The following is a 22931-nucleotide window of genomic DNA, read 5'->3' on the forward strand; positions in this document are numbered from 1 at the left end:
ACTCGCAGTGAGATTCAGTGGTTTGGTAGTCCTTTGTTAAAACTCTGTGAACTTAATATACTTCACAGCTTGAGAAACCTGCACTTGATTTGTGTCAGCAAGAGTGAAACTAGAAATCCTCACCCTGCATGTTTCTGCTGCAGTGAGCCCGTTGTTAAGGGAGGGGAGGATCAAAGCAGCAGCCTTGGGTCTGTGACCAGACTCCAAAATTCATTGCATAAATGTTAAAAAGGAAGGTGACCCCATGCTCATCCACCTCCAACTCAGCTACACCGATGGTTAGGTTCTCACATGGCAAAACTGAGAAATAAAAAATCTAGTGTTTCCTATGTTGCTCTATGCTTACTCTCTGCTTGAGTCTGAGTCATTCCTGGTATCTGGTGTCCCTGGTAAAAAGTCTGAATGTAAATTGCCATAGGGGGCAGCGGGAGATGTCCCTTTGATCTGAACCGCTGGAGGAAAGGATGAGCCTCACAGACTCCCCAGGAGTTTTCTTGAAGGCTGTGGATATCCTGTCAGAGGCATTTTCCTTTCTTGCAACAGCCTTGCTTACCTCCCTAGTGTAATTACTCTAGCAGTTGCCTGTATGGTTTCAAATCCCAAACAGTAGGGCAGCAAATACAGATGATTCATAAATGCAGTTCTCAGCTTATTCTGCGGGGAAGGTCTCATCAGATGAAATAGATCGTATGTTATTTCCTTCTTCCCAATCAATTCTTTTTATGTCAGTTCCACGGATGCCTTCTGACCTTAAAATATTCTTCCTCCTATAGTAAGTAAAGCAAAACCATAACCTGTAATTTGTAACCTTGTTCTGTTTCTCATATTGCCTATTATTTTTTGCACGCTCCCATTAGGAGATTATTGGTAGTTCAAGGCCAAGATTGCAAACCTTGCATACCTAGTAATAGACCATTAATTCCATAGTTAAGCATTTTGTAGATGGCCTAATTTTAATAAAGGTCAGTGCCTTTCTTCTCACTACAGTGAGTTCTCAGCACTGCTGGATTTCAGGCTGTTTCTGAGTCAGTACAGTTCCTGTTGCCACAGCATAAACATTTTCTGTGTAGTTGGAGAGAGAGGGTTGCATACTCTCTCTTGGGAGCCTTTGCTCTCAATCTGTGGAGCAATTTTAGAAATTCCTCTGCATGGTCATGGGAAGTCATCTTCTTGCCTTTGCCATGAGTTGCAATGGCTTTGTCTCAGTTCACCAAAACTGATACCATCTGTTGCCAATCACCACTCTGGTACCAGATGTAGGCTAGTGCTTCTGGCTTAGTTTTGAAGGCAGAAGCAAAGATTAGGAGTAGATATTCTAATGATTTATTTATTTTCAAGCACTCACTGTGGCTGAGCTCCTTTCAGTCTAAATATGTTTGTCCATTCCACTGAATGTTACAACAGTTTTGTGATGACCATGTTGCTTTTTAAAAAAACATTAGACAGTGGCTGGGCTTCCCTGTGAGAAATTGTCTCCATTGTGCTTACTGATGCTTTGACCAGAGACAAATTTTGATTTTGAATTAAAAGAATAAATGTCAAGGAAAAAATCATCCAAGAGTGAAGAGCCTTGTCAGACAGATTTGAAGGCACTTTTCAGCTAAGAAGTAGCATTTAAAGCCATCATGTAGCCAAATGACATTTTCCTTGTTTAGGAAGCTTGAAGAAATGACATGTGCATCTCTTTTTTTCCTGAAGTCCCACACAGTGGATGAGTGTAATCATTTGATTGACGACCCCTGTGTAGTGGGATTGAGGTGCTGTTCATTTACCACTCTAAAAGGACATGTCATTTCCTCAACTGGTCCCTTTCAATGCAATAACCTTTCCAGAAGTATTTGTGTCCCCACATCCATACTTTCATGCTGGCCCTCTCCTCCTACTGTACCAGGTACAGAGTTAATGGGAGTTTCTCTTGTACTGGTGCTTTTTCTGGCCAGAGGCAAGAATCAAACAACTTCCAGCAGAACTTGCCAGCAGAATTTGTCGTCAATGTCATTGATTGTCCCTTTAACTCAATTAGTTTGGAGGCTTGCAAATATTGATAGCTTGAGGAAAGGGTTTGTTTTAGCATTGAGTGTTTAATACGAATACAGAGCAAAACCAGCTATTCTTGAGCAAGGAGACAAGTAAGCTTTTTTCAAGTACCACTGCTTTCCAGTCAGAAAAAAAGGAAAAAAGAGCATAACATTGTGATCATTGTACCATATCAACATTTCAGTGCATCTGCTCTCTGATGGGTTTTTTATTTGCACTGTGAAGTGTGGGCCTGAAAGGAGTTTTGTGCTTTTTTTCTCAGCTGATTTGCCACAAAACCTCAAGCTGTTATAAAAAGGGGGTGAGTTATGTGTTTTCATTTTTCAGATAAAGACAACGCATTTATTTTGGAGCTCTGTGGGGAGACCTCAGGCAGGACCAGAAACTCAGGCCTTAAGCATGGCCTGAGGCTGTGCCTGTGTGATTTCACTCTGCAGGCTGAGAACTGCTGTTCTCAGGAAGGACGAGCAAATCTCTTTGGATGAGCCTCTGCTGGCAAACACCTTTGGCACAGGGGTACCAAAGTGCTGCTTGCTTCATGCACCAGCCATGATTTTAGCCTACCTATGAAAAGCCACATGGCTGTAGCTCCTTATATCCTAATTTTTCAAAGTGTGCTGCATGAGATGTTCCTGTGAGATCAAGGAAGTGTCAGCAGTATGAGACAGGGCTTTACAAGTTAGAAAATTCAGATGTTTTAATTAGAGATGTCATTGCAAAAGTGGTACTCTATTGCCCTGTGCCCCCGTCCTTTTTCTCCCAAAGCTGCTGTAGGAGGTAAGTCCTTGATGTAAGTTTATTGCTAAATAAAGTACACAGTGTGTTCAATCTCTTCTTAAGGAGATGCTCCTTTGTAAGAAAGGACAAACAGCTTATTTGAAAATTAACAGAAGGATTCCCTGTAGGACCTGCTGGTATTCACTTGCCATAAAGCAGTATTTTCTCCAGCCTTAGGTTTGTTGAGATTTTTGGTCTTCCATCAGCTGCTCAGCAAGAGGCCAAAATGAACAAAAAAGGTTTAAAGAGATCCTAACTCTAGGAAAGTGCTGGTTTTCTAAGGTTAGGGCTGCTGTGCTTAAGCACCATGGCACATTGCAGTCTGGTGCCAAATTTGGCAATGAGCTGAGTACCTCTAACATCTCCTAGTGATTTTCAGTGTTGAGTCCCAGCTAAAGAGAGATTTTACATTGCAAAATTCTTTTTAATCTAAGAGTGGTGTCTTGGATGTTGGTACAGTGAGAGAAAATTAAATAGATATGGTATCACTGGATATATACAGACTTCAAACCTCCTAGATTTTAATCGTGTGCCACATAGCCAGGTACTCTCACCAGACGTGTCTAGGGGAAGGGGAAGGGGAAGGGGAAGGGGAAGGGGAAGGGGAAGGGGAAGGTGAAGGGAAGGGGAACAGAAGAGAAGAGACAGAGAATAGAAGAGACATAGCAGAGAAGAGCAGAGCAGCAGACTCTACGCTACGCGCATCGCATCGAAGAGCAGACGCTAAGAGAAGAGCACGAGACATAGAAGACGATACGAGACGAGAAGAGACAGAGAAGAGAAGATAAGAGAATACCATGAATAAGCAACATTCAGTTTAATGAAATGTAGCAGCTGTCACAAAGGAAATCAATGGGATACAAACAACTGGCCTTTTAGTAATGCATAATTACTGTAAGGCTTCTAATTAATTTCCTTTTTACAATGCATCTTTTAATACCAATTTGTAAGTGTCTAAGAAGGAAGGTTTACATTTTGATTCTTCTTTGTAACCTCAGGATAGAACCAGGAAACCATGAGCACCTGCCCTTATTTGGGAAAAACCTCCGTCTGCAGTTTATTAACATTTATTTGCATTGAGCATAGAGTCTGTGGTTCTATATAACCACTTAATGAAAGGCATCACCATCATGGGATTTGTCTTTTGTGCTCAGCAGGGTCTTGCTCTTCTCTCGATGTCCAGTTGCAGTCACTGCTGGGGACTTGAAAGGTCCACTGTGTCTAAAATTCTGTGACCCAGGATGGTTGCTTCTTACAGGCTGGTAATTAGAGGGTTTGGCTTTGCATGTGTAGATACCCTGACATCACAGAGAGCATAAAGATGTGCTATGTATCTCAGCACAAAAAAATGGAAAGTCTGCCCTCTTGGCCTCCTCTGCCATGCTCTTCTTCACTCATTTGATCTTAGCCTACAAACAAGCGAGCTGTGCTTTATGAAAGCTTTCTCTTGATCTAATTTGAGTTACTTTTGTCCTTCTCCTGGCGCATCTGTGTGCTTGTGCTGTCTACTCTTTAGGTCCAAGCAATCACAGCATTGGTTTGGTGCCGTGCTGTGCATGGTGTTGAGTGAGGTATGTTTGAGCTCCAAGCCCCACATTTTTATTTTGCAAGAAGCTCAGCTGAGTTGCATTTGGAAGAAGGATCAGGCAGAGGAAGAAAAGAAAACCACAGGAGATGTAGTTCTTTAGCTTGGGAAACAAGGACAGGGTCTTCCATGGAGGTCATGCAGCATCCTGTAACAGATGTTTGGTTCTTTATGGATGGGTTTATCTCATGTGGTTTTGGGTGAAATGGTGATAATCCTTGGGGTAGTTTCTTCTACTTTCAGTTGGGAGAGAGAAACTAGAGAGTATCTGGGCTCCCTCCTTGGCTGCATGTTAAATGCTAGAAGTGGGGTGAGATGAAACGAGGTCAGAACTTTCCTATCTCCCTCTGAAAGTCCCCACATTTATCAGAATCCCCAGGGACCTCAGGTAAAACCTATCAAGCCATCAGCTCCCAAGTGTACCTATCCCATGCCTTCTGCATTTTGAAGGTTCTCTCTCAGGGCTAAGCCTCCTCTAGCTGGTCACTGAGAGGTTTTCCTGGAGGTTTGGCACAGCTGATTCTTCTATGCTGGAGCTTCATCTGACCACAAAGTCATTGGACCAGGTGCCAAACCCACGTAAATCACAAAGGCTCAGCTTAAATGTAAAGACACAGGCCTATCCTTGTCATGTGTGCCTGCTTTCCCACAACTCCCACTCCCCTGCCCAACTTTTCCCAGTTGGCATCTCTGTCTCACAAGGCACTGTTGCTATAACAGCTGTTTTGTTTCATTTAAACACCTACCTCAGCTCCTGTCCAAAATGCAAACATTTCATTAGCACCTCATCTCCTTGGCTTCAGCCCACAGCACTCGGCCATAATGAAGTGCTGCACTCAGAAATATAACGTGGGGAACACTTGATTAATGCACTGAGACAGGTGAGGGGAATGACCCTCTGGGAAAAGCTAGGGACTAAATTAATCTCGGATGTAATGCCAACAAAGACAGTCTACCAGCTTTGTTCAGATACATGGCAAGGATGTGACCCAAAGTCCTTGGAAATCTTCCTGGAGCTTTTGTGTTTGACCCCAGACCCAAAGTGATGTGAAGTGGCTGGTTTCAGGTTATCACTTAGAGAGGAGGGATGCTCAGCGTTGGGTGGGGAGTGCACGTGGAGCAGGAAGAAGCAGTACATTAGGCTTAATTGGTGTGCTTTCTCAAACTTGCATGCACACATATGTGCACATCTAAAACAAAAAACCCCCAACTAATGCATTAGATAAAATACTATTTTTTTCTGGGGAAAGTCTTTGCAGCAGATGTTTCACTGTAATGCAGATATTTCAGCATCTGTTTCATATTCTGATGAATAGACATTACCTTTCTGTCCAGAGCCAGGAGCTGGATCTGCTGCAAAGACATTTTCCACCATTCAGATATTGATAAAAGTATGCAGGAAGTTGTTTTAACAGAGAATTTAAGATAATGGTAGGAACTGAGCTAAATGAAGGTAAGGCAAATTGTGTGATAACATTGAAAGGGGAGAAAAATGCTCATTTTCTGCTTTCCAGGCATAAAAGGTCTTTACACCATGTTGTGTAGAAGCTGCACCACAAAATAATCAAGCTTTTTGGTCACTGGAAAAGAACACCACCTTTTTTTTTGCCTGTGAAGAGATAAGCTACCAAAGTATACTACAGAATTTTATTAAGAGCTGCAGAGAACAGGCTTCCAAACTCTAAAACACAGAAAAATACCAGATTTAAATGCTATGGATTTTTCTATTTCTTCTTGATTACTAATTTTAACCAGCTTGTTGCAAGTGCATAGCAAATGTGTTAAGATAATTTTTAGACTATTCAGGAAAATCAGTTTAATAATCAGTTAAAAAATTGCTTTATGCTTATCAAATTCCACTTAAGACCAAATGAGCGAGGTATTATGTTTATGGTATAAGAGAGCTTTGGCATAAGAACAAATGAGTTAATTGACCATGAATCAATGTAACTGTGGAAGTAGAAGCTTTGTGCTGTCAGAGGAGCCCAATTATGGTGCAGTCTCCCAACAGGAAATCTGATGGTGTGAGAAACCTTCCATACTCAAGGAAGGTATATTTGCTGGGATTAAAAGCACCAACAGTGGCAGTTCCAGCTGCCTTTTCTCTCCTTGAGCCTTGCTGTAGTTGAAATGCCAGGTAAGGTCACGTGGATATAGCAATAAATTCTAGTTCAATGGGATTGTATCCTCCCATTGCTCATTTGCACCTGACCATGACTGGTGAGTGAGTCAGGATTCTCCGTGCCACGTGTTGCCATTGCAGCACTCTTCCCGAGGGCTCTGCTGGAGAATGGGCTATGCCACAGCTTCTTTCCACCCATGGGTTTAGCAACAGTATCAGGAATAAATGATGAAGTATTCCCCTGACAGTGAGCCCATGGGGCACACTTTAGGCTTGGAAAATGTTGAAGTCCCATGGGACTGTCATCAGCTTGCAGAGCAGAGGAGTGAGCTTGATGCATCTGTGCTCAGCATACAGAAAATCATTACAAGCAGCAATTTCATCTTGAATGGGAGGTTGGATTCTGCAGTCAGCCTTAGCTGGCAGCGGAGGTGTTTGTCTGTGGGGTAGGCCTGCCTGGTGACTAGGCCCTAACCAGCTGAAGAAAGCATGATCAAAGTAGCTTATTTTTTATCCTTTTCCTCTGAACAATCAGTTCTATCAACTGGTACAGCTGGTCTCATTAAAAAATGTTCACTGAAAAGTGGTTGAGTCAGCTCTGGTTAGTAACAAAGCAGAGGACTTAGGTGGAGAAAAGCCTTCAGTCTGGTAAATTCTACTGCAGTAATTTTGCAGTCATGAGACCAGTGCAGTTTTGTGTGATCCTGTGTGTGCATCCAGATTAACCTTGGGAAGTTATCCATGGGAGAGCTCTTTGTGCGTGGCAGCCCAGGGCAGAAGGTGCGCTGTAGGAGGGACTGGAACAGTTTCTGCAGGGCTGGCTCCTTCCTGAATGCAGTGATTTGAAATGCAAGTGTCTTATCTAAATCTCTACGGGCACCTGCTGCTGCTGCTCTGGGTGAAGTGGTGTAACTCAGCTATCTCTGCGTCTTCATGGCTGCCTGCCAGAGGTTATGTGGTGGGAAATATTTTAGGGAGCGTAGCCTTTGCAGATACCAGACACCTTCCTTGAGTGCCCCAGCCCTGCTCTTGAGTTCTGGTGCTGCAGATGGGTTTTTCCTGCATGTTTCCTTAACCGTCATCTTCCTCTACCCCTCCTTCCCCACCTGCCCTAATTCCTCCTTTTTCCAAGCCCAGAGCTGAAGATAATGGAAGCAGAAAAGCACCATTCCCAGCCTGCATTTATAATAATATCAGTATTTCCTCCCTGTCCCATCTGATGGTATAGAAGTTGTCCTACTCCATTGCAGGCTGCCCTAATGGGTGGGGGAAGGAGATGCTGTTGTCCCCCTGTAAACTGATGTGTGTGGAGGATGGGACTGAGCATATGTCAGAGGTCTGTGGTGCTTTAGGCTTGCTGGAGCCTTTTCTCACTCCATCCCTCCGCCTTGCAGGCCATGGTGGAGACGGTGAACAACCTCCTGCAGCCGCAGGCTCTGAACGCATGGAGGGACCTGAACGCGAGCGAGCAGCAGCGCGCGGCCACCAAGCTGCTGGACACGGTGGAGGACAGTGCCTTCGTGCTGGCTGACAACCTGCTGAAGACAGACATCGTCCGGGAGAACACCGACAACATCCGTAAGGAGCGAATCCTTTAAGCACCGAGAGCAGCCAGTGGAGGAGTAAAGGCTGGGAAGCCCGGCTTTGGTCTGGTCCCTAGATTAATTGGAGAGCGATTTGTTAGATACGTCTTGGGCCTTTGTCTGAAGGACTTAAAAGTCTTTCCAAGAGAGCCTAAAGGAATAAGGCAGCTCTCTACCCTTGAAATCCCATGGAAAATGAGAGCCTGACCTGCCTTTATTACTCCCGACTTTGAGGGTATAATCTGTGCTAGAGCAACGAGAGCAGAGCTTCACAGGGGGATTGTTCATCGTAAGGCAATTGTATTTCATTTCATACAAATTTGTGTCTTTATTCAGCTGATTGTTGATTTTAATTAAAAAACAAGCATGATGGAAAGCACCAGCACTCCCACTGTGCATATGTAAAATGAGAGCAACTCTTCTTTCTATTTCCATGAATACAGATCCTGAGCACTGATAACATTTACAGAAAGTACCAATCGCCAGTGGCAGAGAACTAGTATTCTCAGATTTTCATTTTAACCGTTGTCCTTAATATCCTGAGGTTCTTGTTTACAAGAACCGGTTGTCTTTTGTCTTCCGCAGAGAGTAGAATTTATTTGCGCCCTTTTTTTTTTTAATTAAATTTAAAACTTCTTCAGGGCAAAGATTTAAAAAGAAATAGGAGCCCAAACACATTCTAGCATGCAGCATTGTAAGTTAATTCCCCTACTCTCAGCTGGTCTGGAACACCATTTTGTAGCTTTGAAATACCGTGTTGAAGATAATTTCAGCAGAGATTTTTTTCTTAGTGTCTGTCTCTCCTGCACACAGAGCTGGAAGTTGCGAGACTAAGCACAGATGGGAATCTGGAAGATCTGAAGTTTCCCCAGAACATGGGCCATGGAAGCGCCATTCAGCTGTCAGCAAATACCTTGAAGCAAAATGGTCGAAATGGTAGGTCTGGCACCTCAGGCCACACCAACCTCAGGAGGCAGTCATGCCTTAGGCATTGTTTTGTGTTTAACCATTATAAGTAAAGTATTAATTGCTGTGTTAACATTTAAATTAACAGTGGTGTCATTTGCTCATGCCCTTGCCTGCAAGCTACGTTGGCTGACTGGGAATGTATTATGTTGCTAAGTGATTCACAGCCTTCAAAAGTATTTTGTGCTGGTAAAAATGCATCAGATCCTTAAATTATGGGGCTTCTGGGGCACAGTGCTGAATCCAGAGAAGTGCTTTTAACTGCTGATTTCTGCAGTAGGAGGCTTCAGATGGGATAAGAGGCTCATTTGAGTAAACTGCTTCACAGCAGGGCACCATACAAATATCTGAAAAAGTACAGGGAAGAAACAATGGTAGCAAATATTAATAATGAGCCAACATGGCAGAAAAGGTTGATTAACTGTTATGAGTCTAAATCTTTAGTGCCTTTCTGTATCCTATGAACCTTCTGATCCAGCATAAATTTTAGATGATGTTATATGTGAACAGTCTTCATCCTGCCAAGCCATTTATCTCCAGATCAGGAGTTTGAGCAGACATGTTTGTTGATCTCTACAGCCTCAGTGTAGACCAACTTTAAACTCATAGGCATCTGTTGGTGGGCCCAACGTGCTCCATTTCTGAGTTCCTTTAAAATTTAATCTGTGTGCAGGGGACAACACTCATATATGGGCTTTGGTACTGCAGGCAAAACACAGAATCAGAGAATGGCTTGGATTGGAAAAGACCTTTAAGATCATCTGGTTTCAACCCCCTTGCCATGAGCAGAGACACTTTCCACTAGCTTAAGTTTCTCAAGCCCTATCTAAACTGGCCTTGAACACTTCCAGGGATGGGGCATCCCCAGCCCCTCTGGGCAACCTCTGCCAGTGCTTAACCCTCCTCTGTGTAAAGCAAAAAACCATGGAATGATAGGGCAGTGTTAAAACCAGACCAGAGGTGTTAAAATTTCTAAAACTTTTTTGACAAAATTCTGTCTGATGGCTAAAGAAAGTCTTGTCATTGTCTTGCTTGCACATAGGATTTGAGAAGTATCTCTTTTAGAGAAAGTTTAAAACCCAAGATGTGTAGCAAAATTCCAACAGGGCAGGACTGTTACTCTGCTATCTGTTGTCAGCAATGAAAAGAAAGTTTTGTACTTTGAAACACAGTATCACTGGAGTTCTGTTCAAAGCAGAACCCCATCAATTTTCACCAGCTTGACACATGCCCAGAGGTCACTAAAGAGCTACAAATGGAATTATCATAAAAGGATTTGGGTTGGGAGGAACCTTTGGAGTCATCAGTGCCTCACCTTCCTCAGATGCTGTGGTGATTCATATAGAAACAAAAACATACCTCTCCACAACTAATACATATGAAGGCAAACTAATCACATTCCTTTCTTATTTATAGGCTGTGAAATAATGTGCAAAACAGAAGGCAAACTGGATGGTTTTAGTTAAAAACAGTTGGCTGGTAGACTCAGATTTCTGCAGGCTCTCTAATGGTGTTTTTCTGATTATCTGATTGGCAAATTAGGAGAATAAATGTATTTTTAAATGAAATTTCTGAAATTATGTTTTACCTGTCTTGTGAGATTGGAATTCTGTTGGAAAGGTTTTGATTTCTTCTTCCAGATTCATCCCTACATTTTCCTGAGATAGTTTTAATTTACTACTAGACTAAATTATAGTTTTATACTGCATCTGTGCAACATGTCAGCTTGAAACATGTTTCCCAGGTATATCCAGGAGAATAAAGTGGTGTCAGGTGGGAAATGGACCACCTGGCCTCTTTTTTTCTGAAGCCAGTTACACCTACTGATGCCAAAACTAAGCCCACCTTTCCTGCCTGTCTTCTGCTCATCTTAAAAGTTTCTTTTGGAAGAAGGAGCTCTGCCCTTCTTATCCAAGGACTGCTTGTTGCACCTCTTGGTGCTCACCAAGAGGAATTGGAATTGGCAAGAGGTGGATTTTCATATGCCACATTCTGGTCCTTTCACATTTTCTCAGAGCAGTTTTGAAGTTGGTTAAGAGAAAAGATTTGCAGTCTAAAAAACAAAAAGCCACCCCAGTGACTCAACCTGGCTGTCTAACCTCTTACCTCTCTTCTAGGTGAGATCAGGGTGGCTTTTGTGCTGTACAACAACCTGGGCACCTATCTCTCCACGGAGAATGCCAGCATGAAGCTGGGAACAGAGGCAATGTCGACCAATCACTCCGTCATTGTCAACTCCCCTGTCATCACGGCAGCAATAAATAAAGAGTTCAGCAATAAGGTTTACCTGGCTGATCCTGTGGTGTTTACTGTCAAGCACATCAAGGTGTGTGAGTTCAGAAAGCATTTCTCTCTTTGTTTTTGGTTTCCGAAAAGAAATGATGCAAAAGTTGGCTGCTGTGAGGCCCCCAGCAGTCCTTGATTAGATTTTGAATTATACTTTTGTTCCTCTGCACTTTGTGTTATTTATGGAGAAGGTGTCTTTTACATTGCATTAATAGAAGTAAAGAAAGTGTCTCCTTTGAGCTGATGCCCGTTGCTCGGTTGCTGACACGCATCATTCTGTAATTAAAAACTACCAATAAATTAGAATAGACCATAATGTTATTTTATCATGGTGGCAGGGGGTGTTAGAGGGAAGTGGAATTACAGTGAAAGAGGACAGCTAGTCCTCCTGCTAGCCAAGCTCGGTCGTTGCAAAAGTTGATTGCTTAAAGCAATTAATTTCTCTGCTCTGCAATGCAAATGAAGCAGTCTGGTTTTGAAGAGCTGGATTTAGTCAATGTCTGAAATTAATCAAGAACAAAGAAGTAAGTTTGCATTAGCAAAGAGTGCAGCAACAATCTAACTTTCTCTGGTATTGGGAACTAATACTTGACGTGTATACCACTGCTAATTGTTTATCTAAAATTAAAGGGTGAGAGTTACAAAGAGCCTCAGTAGTGCATTTAGAGATCTCTGAGAGCCTATCATTGTTACTGCATTTATTAATTTCTTCCCTGCAGCAGTCAGAAGAAAATTTTAACCCAAACTGTTCATTCTGGAGCTACACGAAGCGTACGATGACAGGGTATTGGTCCACCCAGGGCTGTCGCCTCCTGACAACTAACAAGACACACACCACGTGCTCCTGCAACCACCTCACCAACTTTGCAGTCCTGATGGCACATGTGGAAGTTAAGGTAGGCCTTGCAGATTCCCACATTGCCAATGCACTGGGCAGGAAAAGTGGTCAATGTGTGGCACCATTCTGTTACTACTGCTGGAGCTGAGCAGGGAAGTTGCTGTGTGACAGTAACTCTGAAAATAGAAACCATCTGGTGTAAGTCTTCCTTCTGCTCTGTGGTGAAACAGGAAATAGTCACAGCAATTCAAAGCTTGTCTTGGGCTCTTGGCATGGGCAGCTCTGAGCTGGGGATAGTGAGTGAACAGTTTTAGCTGTTGCTATATCCTTTGCTAACTACTATAGAACATCTCCTGGCTGGGTTCTTTCTCATAGGGTCCTCTCTGTGTCACCAGGGAGTAGCAGGGTAGGGGGACAGAAATCCGCAGTCTGTCTCATGAGGTGCAAGGTTGGGTGTCCTGCTGGTAGCAGCTGAAGGTACACTGCCACATGTGTTTGTGTGAGGTGTATTTGTGGAGCCAACAGTGTTTTCCTTCTTCCAGCTAAGGGGAAAATACATTGTCTGCATCTCACTGTGTGACAGAGAGATGCAGAGTGCGAGACATGAGAGGCAAGCTTCTGATACCATCCTGTATAGACTGGGCATCTACTTGAGGCCAGTACATGACCAGCTTGTTCCCTTGCCTGCATTTACACATGTCCATGGTGTAAATCTGGCTTTTTACATGACTAAAGAAGTTCATCCTGAAGGTAGATATTCCTCATCGTAGCAGTGGTTTTGGGAGCGAAGCGCACATTTGGGATTTTACTCAAGGGAATGGTTGCGATGATCCTTCATTTCCTGAGCTGCCTTGGCTGTCTTTGGTTGAGAACAGTCTAAATTGTAGGAGAAAGAAGAAAAGGCCCTGATGCCCAAGAGATTTTGGCCTAGTCATTTTTTTTACTGTGGTGTCTCCATTTCATGTGCCTGGCGCAGTAGCAAAATCCACAGCTCTGAGCTAGATATGGAACTGGCATCTTCCATGCAGGCAGAACTTTTCAGATTAGCTTCTATAGCCAGCATAACCACAAAAGCTATTATGATTTTAAAACTGCTTTTCTAAAGTAGTCTTCCAGTGTCACTGCTTTGTGTATTTCCATTCCACTTAATAATCTGAAGAGGAATATGAAGAGCTGCAATAAAATATATATTAAATAAGCATCATGTATGACAAAAGTTCTGCAAAAAAATAAATGGGAGCCTGGGGGCACATTTCACACAACAGCTGGGTCCAGCTGAGGGGGGCAAGATATATCTGTTGCTCCTGCAAGTTGTGGTAACTACTTCATTCTGCTGGAGGCAGTCCTAGTCCAGGAAACATGCCATTAAATGTTTGTGCCATTGTCCTTGGAGATGCCTGAAGAAAAGGCCTATTCAGAGCACATATTTACAGCTTAATGGCATTCTGCAGTCCAGGTCTGGCTTTGCCAATTGCCTACAACTGCTTGAATTTTCATAAGAAATGTGTGTTTGGCTCGTTATCACTCACCTGGAATTAACAGATGTGCCTGAGTCACTGCAATCAGAGGTTGCAGCTGGGAAGTGCCGATAGAGATCCACTCCACTGCTGAAAATGGGGGTGATCCCTGCTGCCTGGTGCAGATACAGCCCAGTGCTCAACAAGCCTCTTCTCAGACTGCAAATAGGTCAGCCTTGTCTGCACTTCCCATCCAAACCTCGTGAGACAAGTAGAGCTGCTGTTACATCAACTTGCAGCAAAAGCATGTAAGACCCTTCCTCACCCATGTTCATCCAGCATGTTGGAAAGAGCTGCAGCTGGAAGCTTCCCTAGTGCCAAGCCAGTGTGCTATTAGCTAGTTGCTGTTCCTGGGTGTTAACAACTGCCCTCAAGACTTTCAGGTCATGTTTTATCATTTGGCTGCAGCCAAAGTACCATTGCTGTAAGAGCCAAATTGGCTCCACTTTGTTGACTCTGATACAACCGGACAGCTTCCTGGCATGTCCACCTCAGTGATCATCCTGGCCTGAGGGCAAAGGCAGGGCAGGGTTTCCTCCCACATAACACAGCCACATATTTCAGATATAAATATGCAGACATTTGCAACTTGTCCTGCCAGCTGCTTGTCACCTTGCTCTTCCTGGTGGCACGGTCTCTCTCCATGGTGGCGGTGACCATGTGGCTCTTGGCACAGAAGGTGGCTTATGTGACATTTCTTATGCCATCGTAATGAGTTGATTTTAAAGTCTTGGCAGCACAATACCTGCTGGTTTGGAATAGTGGAGGTTTAAAAACAAATGGGGGTTGTTGTCATTCATTGACTCATGCTCACTGCTCATAGATATGCTTTTGAGACTTTTTTAAATCTTGTGGCTGTTCAAAAAGACATTCCTCAGTCATTCCATGACCTGTTAGTGTTCTTGGAGGTGGAATGATCCTTGGGGAAATGACGTAGTGTGTTTCTGCAAGACCTCTTAGACCAGTGTTCTGGCAATGACCAGGACCTCTCACAATAATTAATAATATTCTGGGAGTTTTGCAACAGAAACAATTTTCTCCCATGATTGAGATTTTTAGTTTCCTGACTTCAGTTGTTTGAATTTTTGGATCCATAGGGGGAACATCCTTTGCCTTAAAGAGTATCCACAGCACCCTGCCTAATGAGACTGAAACCTGGGCATCATGGGGAGCCGACATCATCATCCTGCTAATAAAAAAACAGGCCCAGTTTGACAAGTGTCACATCTACTCAGGAATGGTCTCCCTGCCTGGTAACATGGCACAAGAGCCTGTTCTCCGGGGGGGTCTCGGTGGCCACTCTGTGAGTTTTGGGCTGAGGTGTAATTTTTAGCAGTGTGTCTGTGGCAAGGTGGAGCTGGAAGGTAGTGTGTTGAGGAGAGGTGATTGATGGCCATCTGGCTCTCCAGTGTGAAAAAGCAATATGTCTTTGTACAGAGGGACAGAAAATGCCACCAGCTGACCATGGCATCAGGGATTTATTGGTGTGCTTGAAGAGTAGAAGTTGCTGGAATCAATTCTGGTCTGACTAGGACAGTACCTGATTAAGAGGAGAATTTAATTTGGAGATGCTTTCTGCTTGTTAAAATAAGTTGGGCTCAGAGTTTCTTATTAACCCACTGGGGTAAAATAACAGCATCCAAGATGAAGAGCTGGCTCTGTACACAAGCAGGATGCATAACTGCTGGGAGCAACAGTGGACCCTCACCTGCATGTCCCCCTCCAGCCACTGAAAAAGAAATGTGGTGGCTCCCATGCTGTGGAACAAATCCCATCGTTAAATAAGCCATCCTACCTATGTAATTGCTGTAGAATTATTCAAAATTTACAAGTTGTTTTTCATAAGCTTGTGCTTTGCATCATACTAATTATAGCAGATGCATCTTAAATGTATCATGGGAAAATTATGCAGCCAGAAAACAAGTTCAGAGCTGGTGAGAAAATGCAATTTAAAAAAACACCCAAACCAGAATAAGCAAAGGTACCCCCAGGGTAGATAAATGTTCCTTATCAGTATGTAGTGATTGCCAGATCTTACTCTTCTTTTTTAAATACAAATAGAAAGGAGGAAAAAAAGGTGTTTTACTGTTGCAATTAATAGGAAAGTTTCAGGTGTTTTTCTTTACCACAAAAAGGTTTCATTGTGCTAATTATTTGGGGAGTGGAAGCATAAGACAAGCTAAGGAGAAAAAGGAATATATGAAGTCTAAGTGGAATGTAGCAGTCCATTGCCTAAAGCAGTAGAGGAGCAGGCTGGAGTTATTGCAGGCTGATCCCGTGTTCTATACTTCACGTAGCTCACACTGGCAAGTGCTAAGCCTTGATCTGTGTCCTGCTGCGCCCTTCCTTTCTGGCCAAGAGCAGGGTGAATGTGATGGCCAAAGCAAAGTAGTGGCCATGCCGTGGTGAAACCATGTCCCGGCTGTGTCTCGGCACTGGGCTGAGTAGGACCATCACTGTGACAGCAGAATGTGATGACACTGTGACCAGGCTTTTTCCAGAAACTCACATTTCTGGCAGCTTGGCTGGGTGGATGTCTACACCATGTTTGGCACAAATTCTGTAGCTCATTTCTAGGGCTGGAGATGCCATGTGAGTAATCAGAGCTGCCTAAATCCAGCCATCATGGGAGAGCAGCATGATGGACGCAATTATAATTCCTAAGCCTCACCTCCTCTCCACAACTGAATCTGACCTTAGCTGCCTCTCAGTTGCAGTGGGGTTGATGAGTACAGGGGAAACAGTGGGCTCTTGCCATGTGTTGTATCTGCAGTAGTGCCTGTGACACATGGTGAGGTGAGGTCTGTATCCATTTCTCTATGCATACCTGTCCCCATTACAGCTTTGTTCTGGCCAGGGAGATTTCTAGGACTTAGAATGGCTGCTGCTTCTGGCAGTCACTGGAAGGCTGTTGGATTTTTGGGGAGAAGTTTGTGGGAGAGAGTTCTGCTAGGAGGGCTTCATCTTGCTGGGGAAGGCAGGAGAGGAGGAAGCTCATTTGTGTGGCCCATGCAGAATATGACACGGCAGCTTCGTGGACTAAGGCAAGGAGAGAAAAGATGACTAAAGCCCCTTGTAGGAACACTTAAGGATCTGAGCCTTGTGAATGGCTAAAGTCAGAAGACATGAATATTGCACAGAGGCTTCAGGTGGGACATGAATATTGCACAGAGGCCTCAGGTGGCAATTTTACTCTCTTTATTCCTGGGTTAGGACCTGATGGTGCCAATGATCACATCACCTTTGCAGAGCCCAGAGGCAATGTGCACCAGGTCCATGGGTGCTGTATTCACCGTGGAACACAGCTGCTTACCTCCCTGTGTGCATCCTTGGGGAAGATGGAGAGGATGGGTGCTAAAGCAAAGGGATCCCCCTGACTCATAGTCCTCTTGGCTACAGGAGGGGAAACTCTCCCTTGAAGCCTCTCATGCTTTCATAGCCACAGCAGGTGATGACTTTAGCCAGCTCAGATGCACTTTAGGAATCCTCGGGGTTTCCTCCCAGTCCTTGTAGCCCAGCTGGTGCTTTTGACACATCTACAAAACCATCTGCCTCTTGAGTAACCCTTTGCACATAGCCAGCAAAGCATTACAGCCAGGTCATAGCAGTAAATCCTCTCAGCACCAGAGATGGGGGAAAAAGGGCAGAGAGACCTGCATACCTCCAAAGACCTACAAATCCAAGAAGCAGCATCAGCAATGCACAGAAGTTCAGACCTGTCCCACTTGGGTTTCTGCCCAGCCCAGCACTCTGCCAGCTCCCACCAGGCACTGAGCGGTCATATTTGAGCTAGTTTGATGACATTGTGGTTTTATTTACTGCTTGCTTATTCTTCCACCCCCAAAGATATTACTTCTTCCATTCCTGGAAGGACAGATTAGGCAAAGGAATGTGTCCTTTGCTGCTGGCAGATTGGTTTGGCTGCTGTTTTCTTTTGCTGATGTTTTTAATAAGGGAGGAAATGGCTGTTCATCTCAGGGAGAGCCATTCTGTCATAAGCTGACATTCCCTAGGATTTGTTTTTATTAGCTCAGCTGTGGTGTACAGGCACTGCCAGAGCTGTTCATTGATTTTCCTAGCCTGGATAATATTGGGGCTGCCTGCTCACCCTGCTGTGGTTGCTACCAGTGTTCCTGTAACTCCTCCTGCACAAATCCCTGTCAGCACTCTCCTCCTACTGCTCTTGGCCCCACTGGAAGAAAAACAGGTCTTTATGCCAAAGCCAAAGACATCTCTTTTCACTGGGCTTTGCATTTACTAAATCATAAATGTAAAACATACTTACTATAGAAACCCTGTCACTGAAGTGTATTGTTTTTTGTAAGGAACAACTTAGTAAATTGTTCCTGTGCTAAAAATAATCTGTGTGTCAGCTTATTCTGTGAAGCGAGTGTAGCTCAGTGGTAACAAACCTCAGTGTCTCGTATGCTATACCATGTAGCACCAGTCTGGAGAGCCATGGTGCGTTTGGGCAAGGAGTTGTTTGGTTGATGATGTCGGGAATTGTCTCTTGGACTGATATCTGGTATTTCTCGTGGGCTCTTCTGGTTGCCCAAGTATTTGGGAAGATCACTGAGAAGCAAGAGGTGACTGTAGTCAATACACTGGTGGACTCAGATGTATGTTGCATGCTTTAGAGACACTAGGGCTTTCATTGTGCTGGAAAAATATTCCCAGGGATCTTCTGGGAATGGCAGATCCCAGAGGGTTGTGATCAGTGGCACAGAGACCACTTGGAACTGAGCAGAGAGGTCGGACCAAACAACTCCACTGGTGGTCCCTTCCAGCCTTCACCATGCTGTGATTCAGTGGTTAGCATGCACACCTCAGCTGTTTTATCCTCAGTCAAGGAGTTTTGAACTGTGCTGGACTGGTAAAGAGAAGATTTGCTCTTCTTGCATTTTTCTGTGGTTAAGAGACCGGGCTTGAAGGCTGAGACCTATGTACAAAATCTTGGTGTGTCCTGTATCATATATAACCCTTGAACTCCATATACCAGCTGTGTAAGCCAGGTTATGCTGCTCCTTGTTTGTCACACAGCGATCAGGTGATAGCAAGGAAAACCTCATGGCATTGGGAGAGGTTACCACTGTTGTTCCCTTCCCATGTTATTCTGATTGATGTAACAGTGCAGTAATTTACAGGTTTTAGTCTCCAGCAAAAGGCAAGGTGCCTTTTGTTGTACTTGCTGGTGTACAAACTCCAGATGTGCCTGCCCTGAGGGAGCAGTTGGCACTGCCATGGGGAAGGTGCCAGTGCTTATCAAGTCTTCCCTGATCTATTTGCTCTGCGGTAGCCCTGAAATTGGGCATCTCAAACAGGCTGGAGTGTACCCAGCCTTTAAAATTCAACTCACTTCTTCTGTTGGACTTTACTAGAAAAGCTCCAAATTCATATTTTCCTTTTCCCTGAGGTGTTTTTAAATTGCTCTCGTTCCCAGTTCATTGTTATTATTCCTTTCTGTTTGTTCTTCTGTGAGTTTGTTGAGTCTGGGGAGGGAGTTTGTAATTATGGAGAAGTTGTTTTTATGGTTGTTTCCCAGCACTCCAGGGATGAGTGTTACGTACATAAAATCAGTATTATCTTTACAATTAATATTAAAAAAAAAGCAGTAGGAGTGATAATAGTAATAATAATAATGATACAGCAATGAAGCATATTTACTGCTTAGCATGGTGAGCTTCTTGGGCAAGCAGCCCTTCCCTGAAGAAGGCAAAGAACCTAGATGGTAGGATCCCTCTCCAAGAGCAAAACCACCTGTAATTCCTGCATCATGTCTTAAATTCAGCAGAGTTGTGGTATTGTGATAAGATGTCCAGGAGCTGGGATCTGTGAGAGAAGAAGCCCTTGGAGAATTTTCCCTGCACCATGCTAAATTTGTCTTGGGATGGATGAATCTGGCCCCATCTAGGTGGGGTGTGTGCATCTGGCCAAAGTCTGCCTGTTTTTTTTGTCTCTGCATCCACCTGCATTAGCTGCCTTCTCCTGTTGCCCCGCCCAAGAGCTCTTGGTCCATTCAGCCTGGCAGGCCAGTCTAATCAGATGAGGGTTTGTTCAGGGAGATGTTCTCCTGCCATTCCCCTGCAGCCTCAGACAAAAGAAAGAATGATTTGCAAGGTGCAAGGTTTGCATTAACATTTTTCCGCAGAGTTAAGAGGGATGGATGATCTGGAATGACACTGAGATAAAGCAATGTGCAGCTGCCAGGGAAATGATGTGCTTCATCTTGTCAGGTTTCTGGGCACTGCTGGATGAGCTGGCTGGAATAGGCATTTCTGTCATGAGCCACAGAAAGCACACAATGATTTCTTGTCTCCCCGTTGGACTTGTGACCTCTAGTTCCTTGGGTATTGGAAATAGTTGGAAAGAGATGCAAGGGGGTTTGGGCAAAGGAGCCCTCCATCCCTCCACCTCCAAGTCTTCCTGGAGACAAAACTCCTAGCATGGAAGGGATGGAGCAGAGAATCACTCCTCATCTTTCATTGTCATTTGATGCCTTTCTCTCATGCTGGTAAAGCCAAAGAGCTGAAAGGTTTGAGTTTCTTGCGTGTGCCGACATAGCAGAGTGTATATTGGGAAAGGCCTGACATTTGACGTGGCTTTATCATTGGCAAGCAGGCAAAGAAAATGGATAAATTAATCACCTTTTCCCTCCATCTGTCGTAAGCTTTTATCCCATGGAGAGAAAAATGTTTCCACTTTGCCCTGGCTTTTTGAAGTGTGACACTGTTATATTTGCCAGCCTACATACTGCCCAAGTCATCAAAATGCCAGAAATGGTGGAGAATGTGATTGCCATTTATAACACAAGCTGGTGGACCACAAAGCTGGACTTCGAGGTGCTCTGGTCTTTGTGAAATGCCCCCCAGAGACTTCCAGCCAGTCTTTTCCCCAGCTCATTCACTCTAACCACTTATACCCAAGCAGTCATCTGGTGGCTCATCATGTATTTCTTGTGGTTTTTTTACATTTTGTTAAGTAATTATATCTATAATTTCACCACATCTGGTGGAAGCTTGGGGAATTATGGATGAGTTTTACAGCCTGAATAGGGAAGGTAGTGCGATGCTCTCACCAGGAGGGTCTCATCACGTGCCTCCTCTTTCCATGAGGGACATGCAGTGTTAGCTCAGGAGCAGTGCAGCAATGTTTTGTCAGCAGAGCCAAGGCTCACCTATCCTGACTCTCAGAAAACTTTGTTGCCCAGTTTTGTGTTGGCTTTGTTTGCATGGCTTTGAATTACATCCACGTTAAAAGTTCATCACAGGGAATCAGTCACTTTCCAGGATGTCTTAAAATCACTGTTCTGTTACAGTTTAAAAGCAAATCTGTGTTAAAAGGTCTGTCTTTTTTTTCTGGGTAATGTTCTCAGGATCAATCTGACTTCCCAGGAGTTCTAAACTATAACTCCAGGGTTTGAAAAAAAAAATCAAACTTCCTTTCTCCTTCCCCCGTGGAAAAAGAAAAAAAAAATTAAGCGATCTCTTTCTTTCCAAAGCCTCCAAGCTCATACATCTCTGAACATTTAAAGAGAGTCTTTTTTCACTGTTGGCAAATGGTTGTAATGGACTTGCAGTTGTTGGACATGATGTTGTTAGCATGAAATGCTTTTTTACACTTGAATCACTCTGTTCAATGGTTCTGTATACTGGGTGTCCAGGCACTCCTTTGCCATGCTTGTAAAAGATTGAGCTGCACGCAAGACTAGCCCTGATATCTCAGTATTTTCATCAACAGCATTATGCTTTTGCAAGGTTTGGGGGTCTGAGTCTGTTCAGGGCACCTGCAGCTTGCAAGATGCTTTGGAGTCTTTGCTTCAGGTTGCAGCTTTCTTGCTGCAGGGTTCAAGTTTAGGTGAATTTAATATTTTTGCTGTTCATGCCTTGTGCCACAGACGACCTTACTCTGTGTGCATTAGAAGTCATGCATCATGCACCTGATGAGATTTTATTGTTTTACCTTCAGCACAGCGATGCCGTCCACGACCTGCTCCTGGACTTCATCACATGGGTTGGCATCCTGCTTTCACTTGTCTGCCTCCTGATCTGCATCTTCACCTTCTGCTTCTTCCGTGGGCTGCAGAGTGACCGCAACACGATTCACAAGAACTTGTGCATCAGCCTCTTCGTGGCAGAGCTCCTCTTCCTCATCGGCATCAACCGGACTGACCAGCCGGTAAGAGACAAAGCACTTACAAAGCACTTTCTGCTTCTGTCACAGGCTCTTGTCTCAGGGCATCTGCTCTGTTTGACCAGTGAGAAACATTCCAGCACTCTCTTCATTCATGAGTCCTCACAGGGCTGGGCCCCCAGCTGATGACTGGGACTCACATGCTAATGACTGCTCTTATTTCAGGGGCTGTATGTGTGTTATTTGTTGATGTGTGTATGTTTAATAAGCAGGTTGTAAAAATGAGCTTATACCATCTTCATGTGTATACATCTTCATGTCCTTGTTTGCATGATTGTGTACGTGCCTACCTTTGTATCTTTTAGTATCAGTTATACATGTGCTTGTACTATTTTAAAACAATTCACACATATTTCCCAAGTGAAAAAAAGTTCTTCCTTTGGAGAGGGAAGATAAGAACACCCTCATTTTTATTAAGCCTCCAAGTAAGAGTACTCCTGACTGTTGCATTAATTAATCATGCTACAAACACCTTCCCTTGCTCTTTTCAATCCTCATGCAGATTGCCTGCGCCGTCTTTGCTGCCCTCCTGCACTTCTTCTTCCTGGCAGCTTTCACCTGGATGTTCCTGGAGGGTGTGCAGCTGTACATCATGCTGGTGGAGGTTTTTGAGAGCGAGCACTCCCGGAGGAAGTATTTCTACTTGGTGGGGTATGGCATGCCTGCGCTGATTGTGGCCGTGTCGGCAGCCGTGGACTACCGGAGCTACGGCACGGACAAAGTGTGAGTGACCTTGGCTTTGCTTGGACCTGCTCAGGAGAGATGGGAGTGGGGGTAACAAATGGACATGAGGAGCCCAGAGGAATTGTTCAGGCAGAGCTCAGCCAAGAGGCATGCCTTGCCTTATCTCTGTGTTTCTTGCAGGACAAATTCCCCACTAGGAAATTATTTACAAAGGTATTTTCTAGGGAAGTCAGTCGAGGAAAATTTTGTCACATCATTGCATAACATCAGCAGAGGTGACTGTCCCTAGTCTCAGTTTGGTGCTATATCAGCAAGATCCTCCTTCTCTAACCAAAGAGTATTTCTT

General features: G+C 44.1%; 1 protein-coding gene across 5 annotated transcripts in view; it reads left to right on the forward strand.

The window, feature by feature from the left end:
• The window catches only part of ADGRL3 (adhesion G protein-coupled receptor L3), a 488937-nt gene that overhangs the window by 405004 nt on the left and 61002 nt on the right, over positions 1 to 22931 (forward strand). For 4 of the 5 annotated variants that reach the window (XM_050973756.1, XM_050973751.1, XM_050973754.1 and 1 more), the window contains exons 11-16: positions 7916 to 8099; positions 8918 to 9040; positions 11188 to 11396; positions 12076 to 12252; positions 21677 to 21886; positions 22404 to 22624. In XM_050973756.1, the coding sequence (XP_050829713.1) occupies positions 7916 to 8099; positions 8918 to 9040; positions 11188 to 11396; positions 12076 to 12252; positions 21677 to 21886; positions 22404 to 22624 (1124 nt within the window). The remainder of the gene's footprint in view (positions 1 to 7915; positions 8100 to 8917; positions 9041 to 11187; positions 11397 to 12075; positions 12253 to 21676; positions 21887 to 22403; positions 22625 to 22931) is intronic. The other variant, XM_050973755.1, reaches the window with a different exon arrangement.

This window comes from Serinus canaria, chromosome 4, assembly GCF_022539315.1.
Source record: "Serinus canaria isolate serCan28SL12 chromosome 4, serCan2020, whole genome shotgun sequence".
In the NCBI taxonomy this organism is placed as follows: Eukaryota; Metazoa; Chordata; class Aves; order Passeriformes; family Fringillidae; genus Serinus; species Serinus canaria.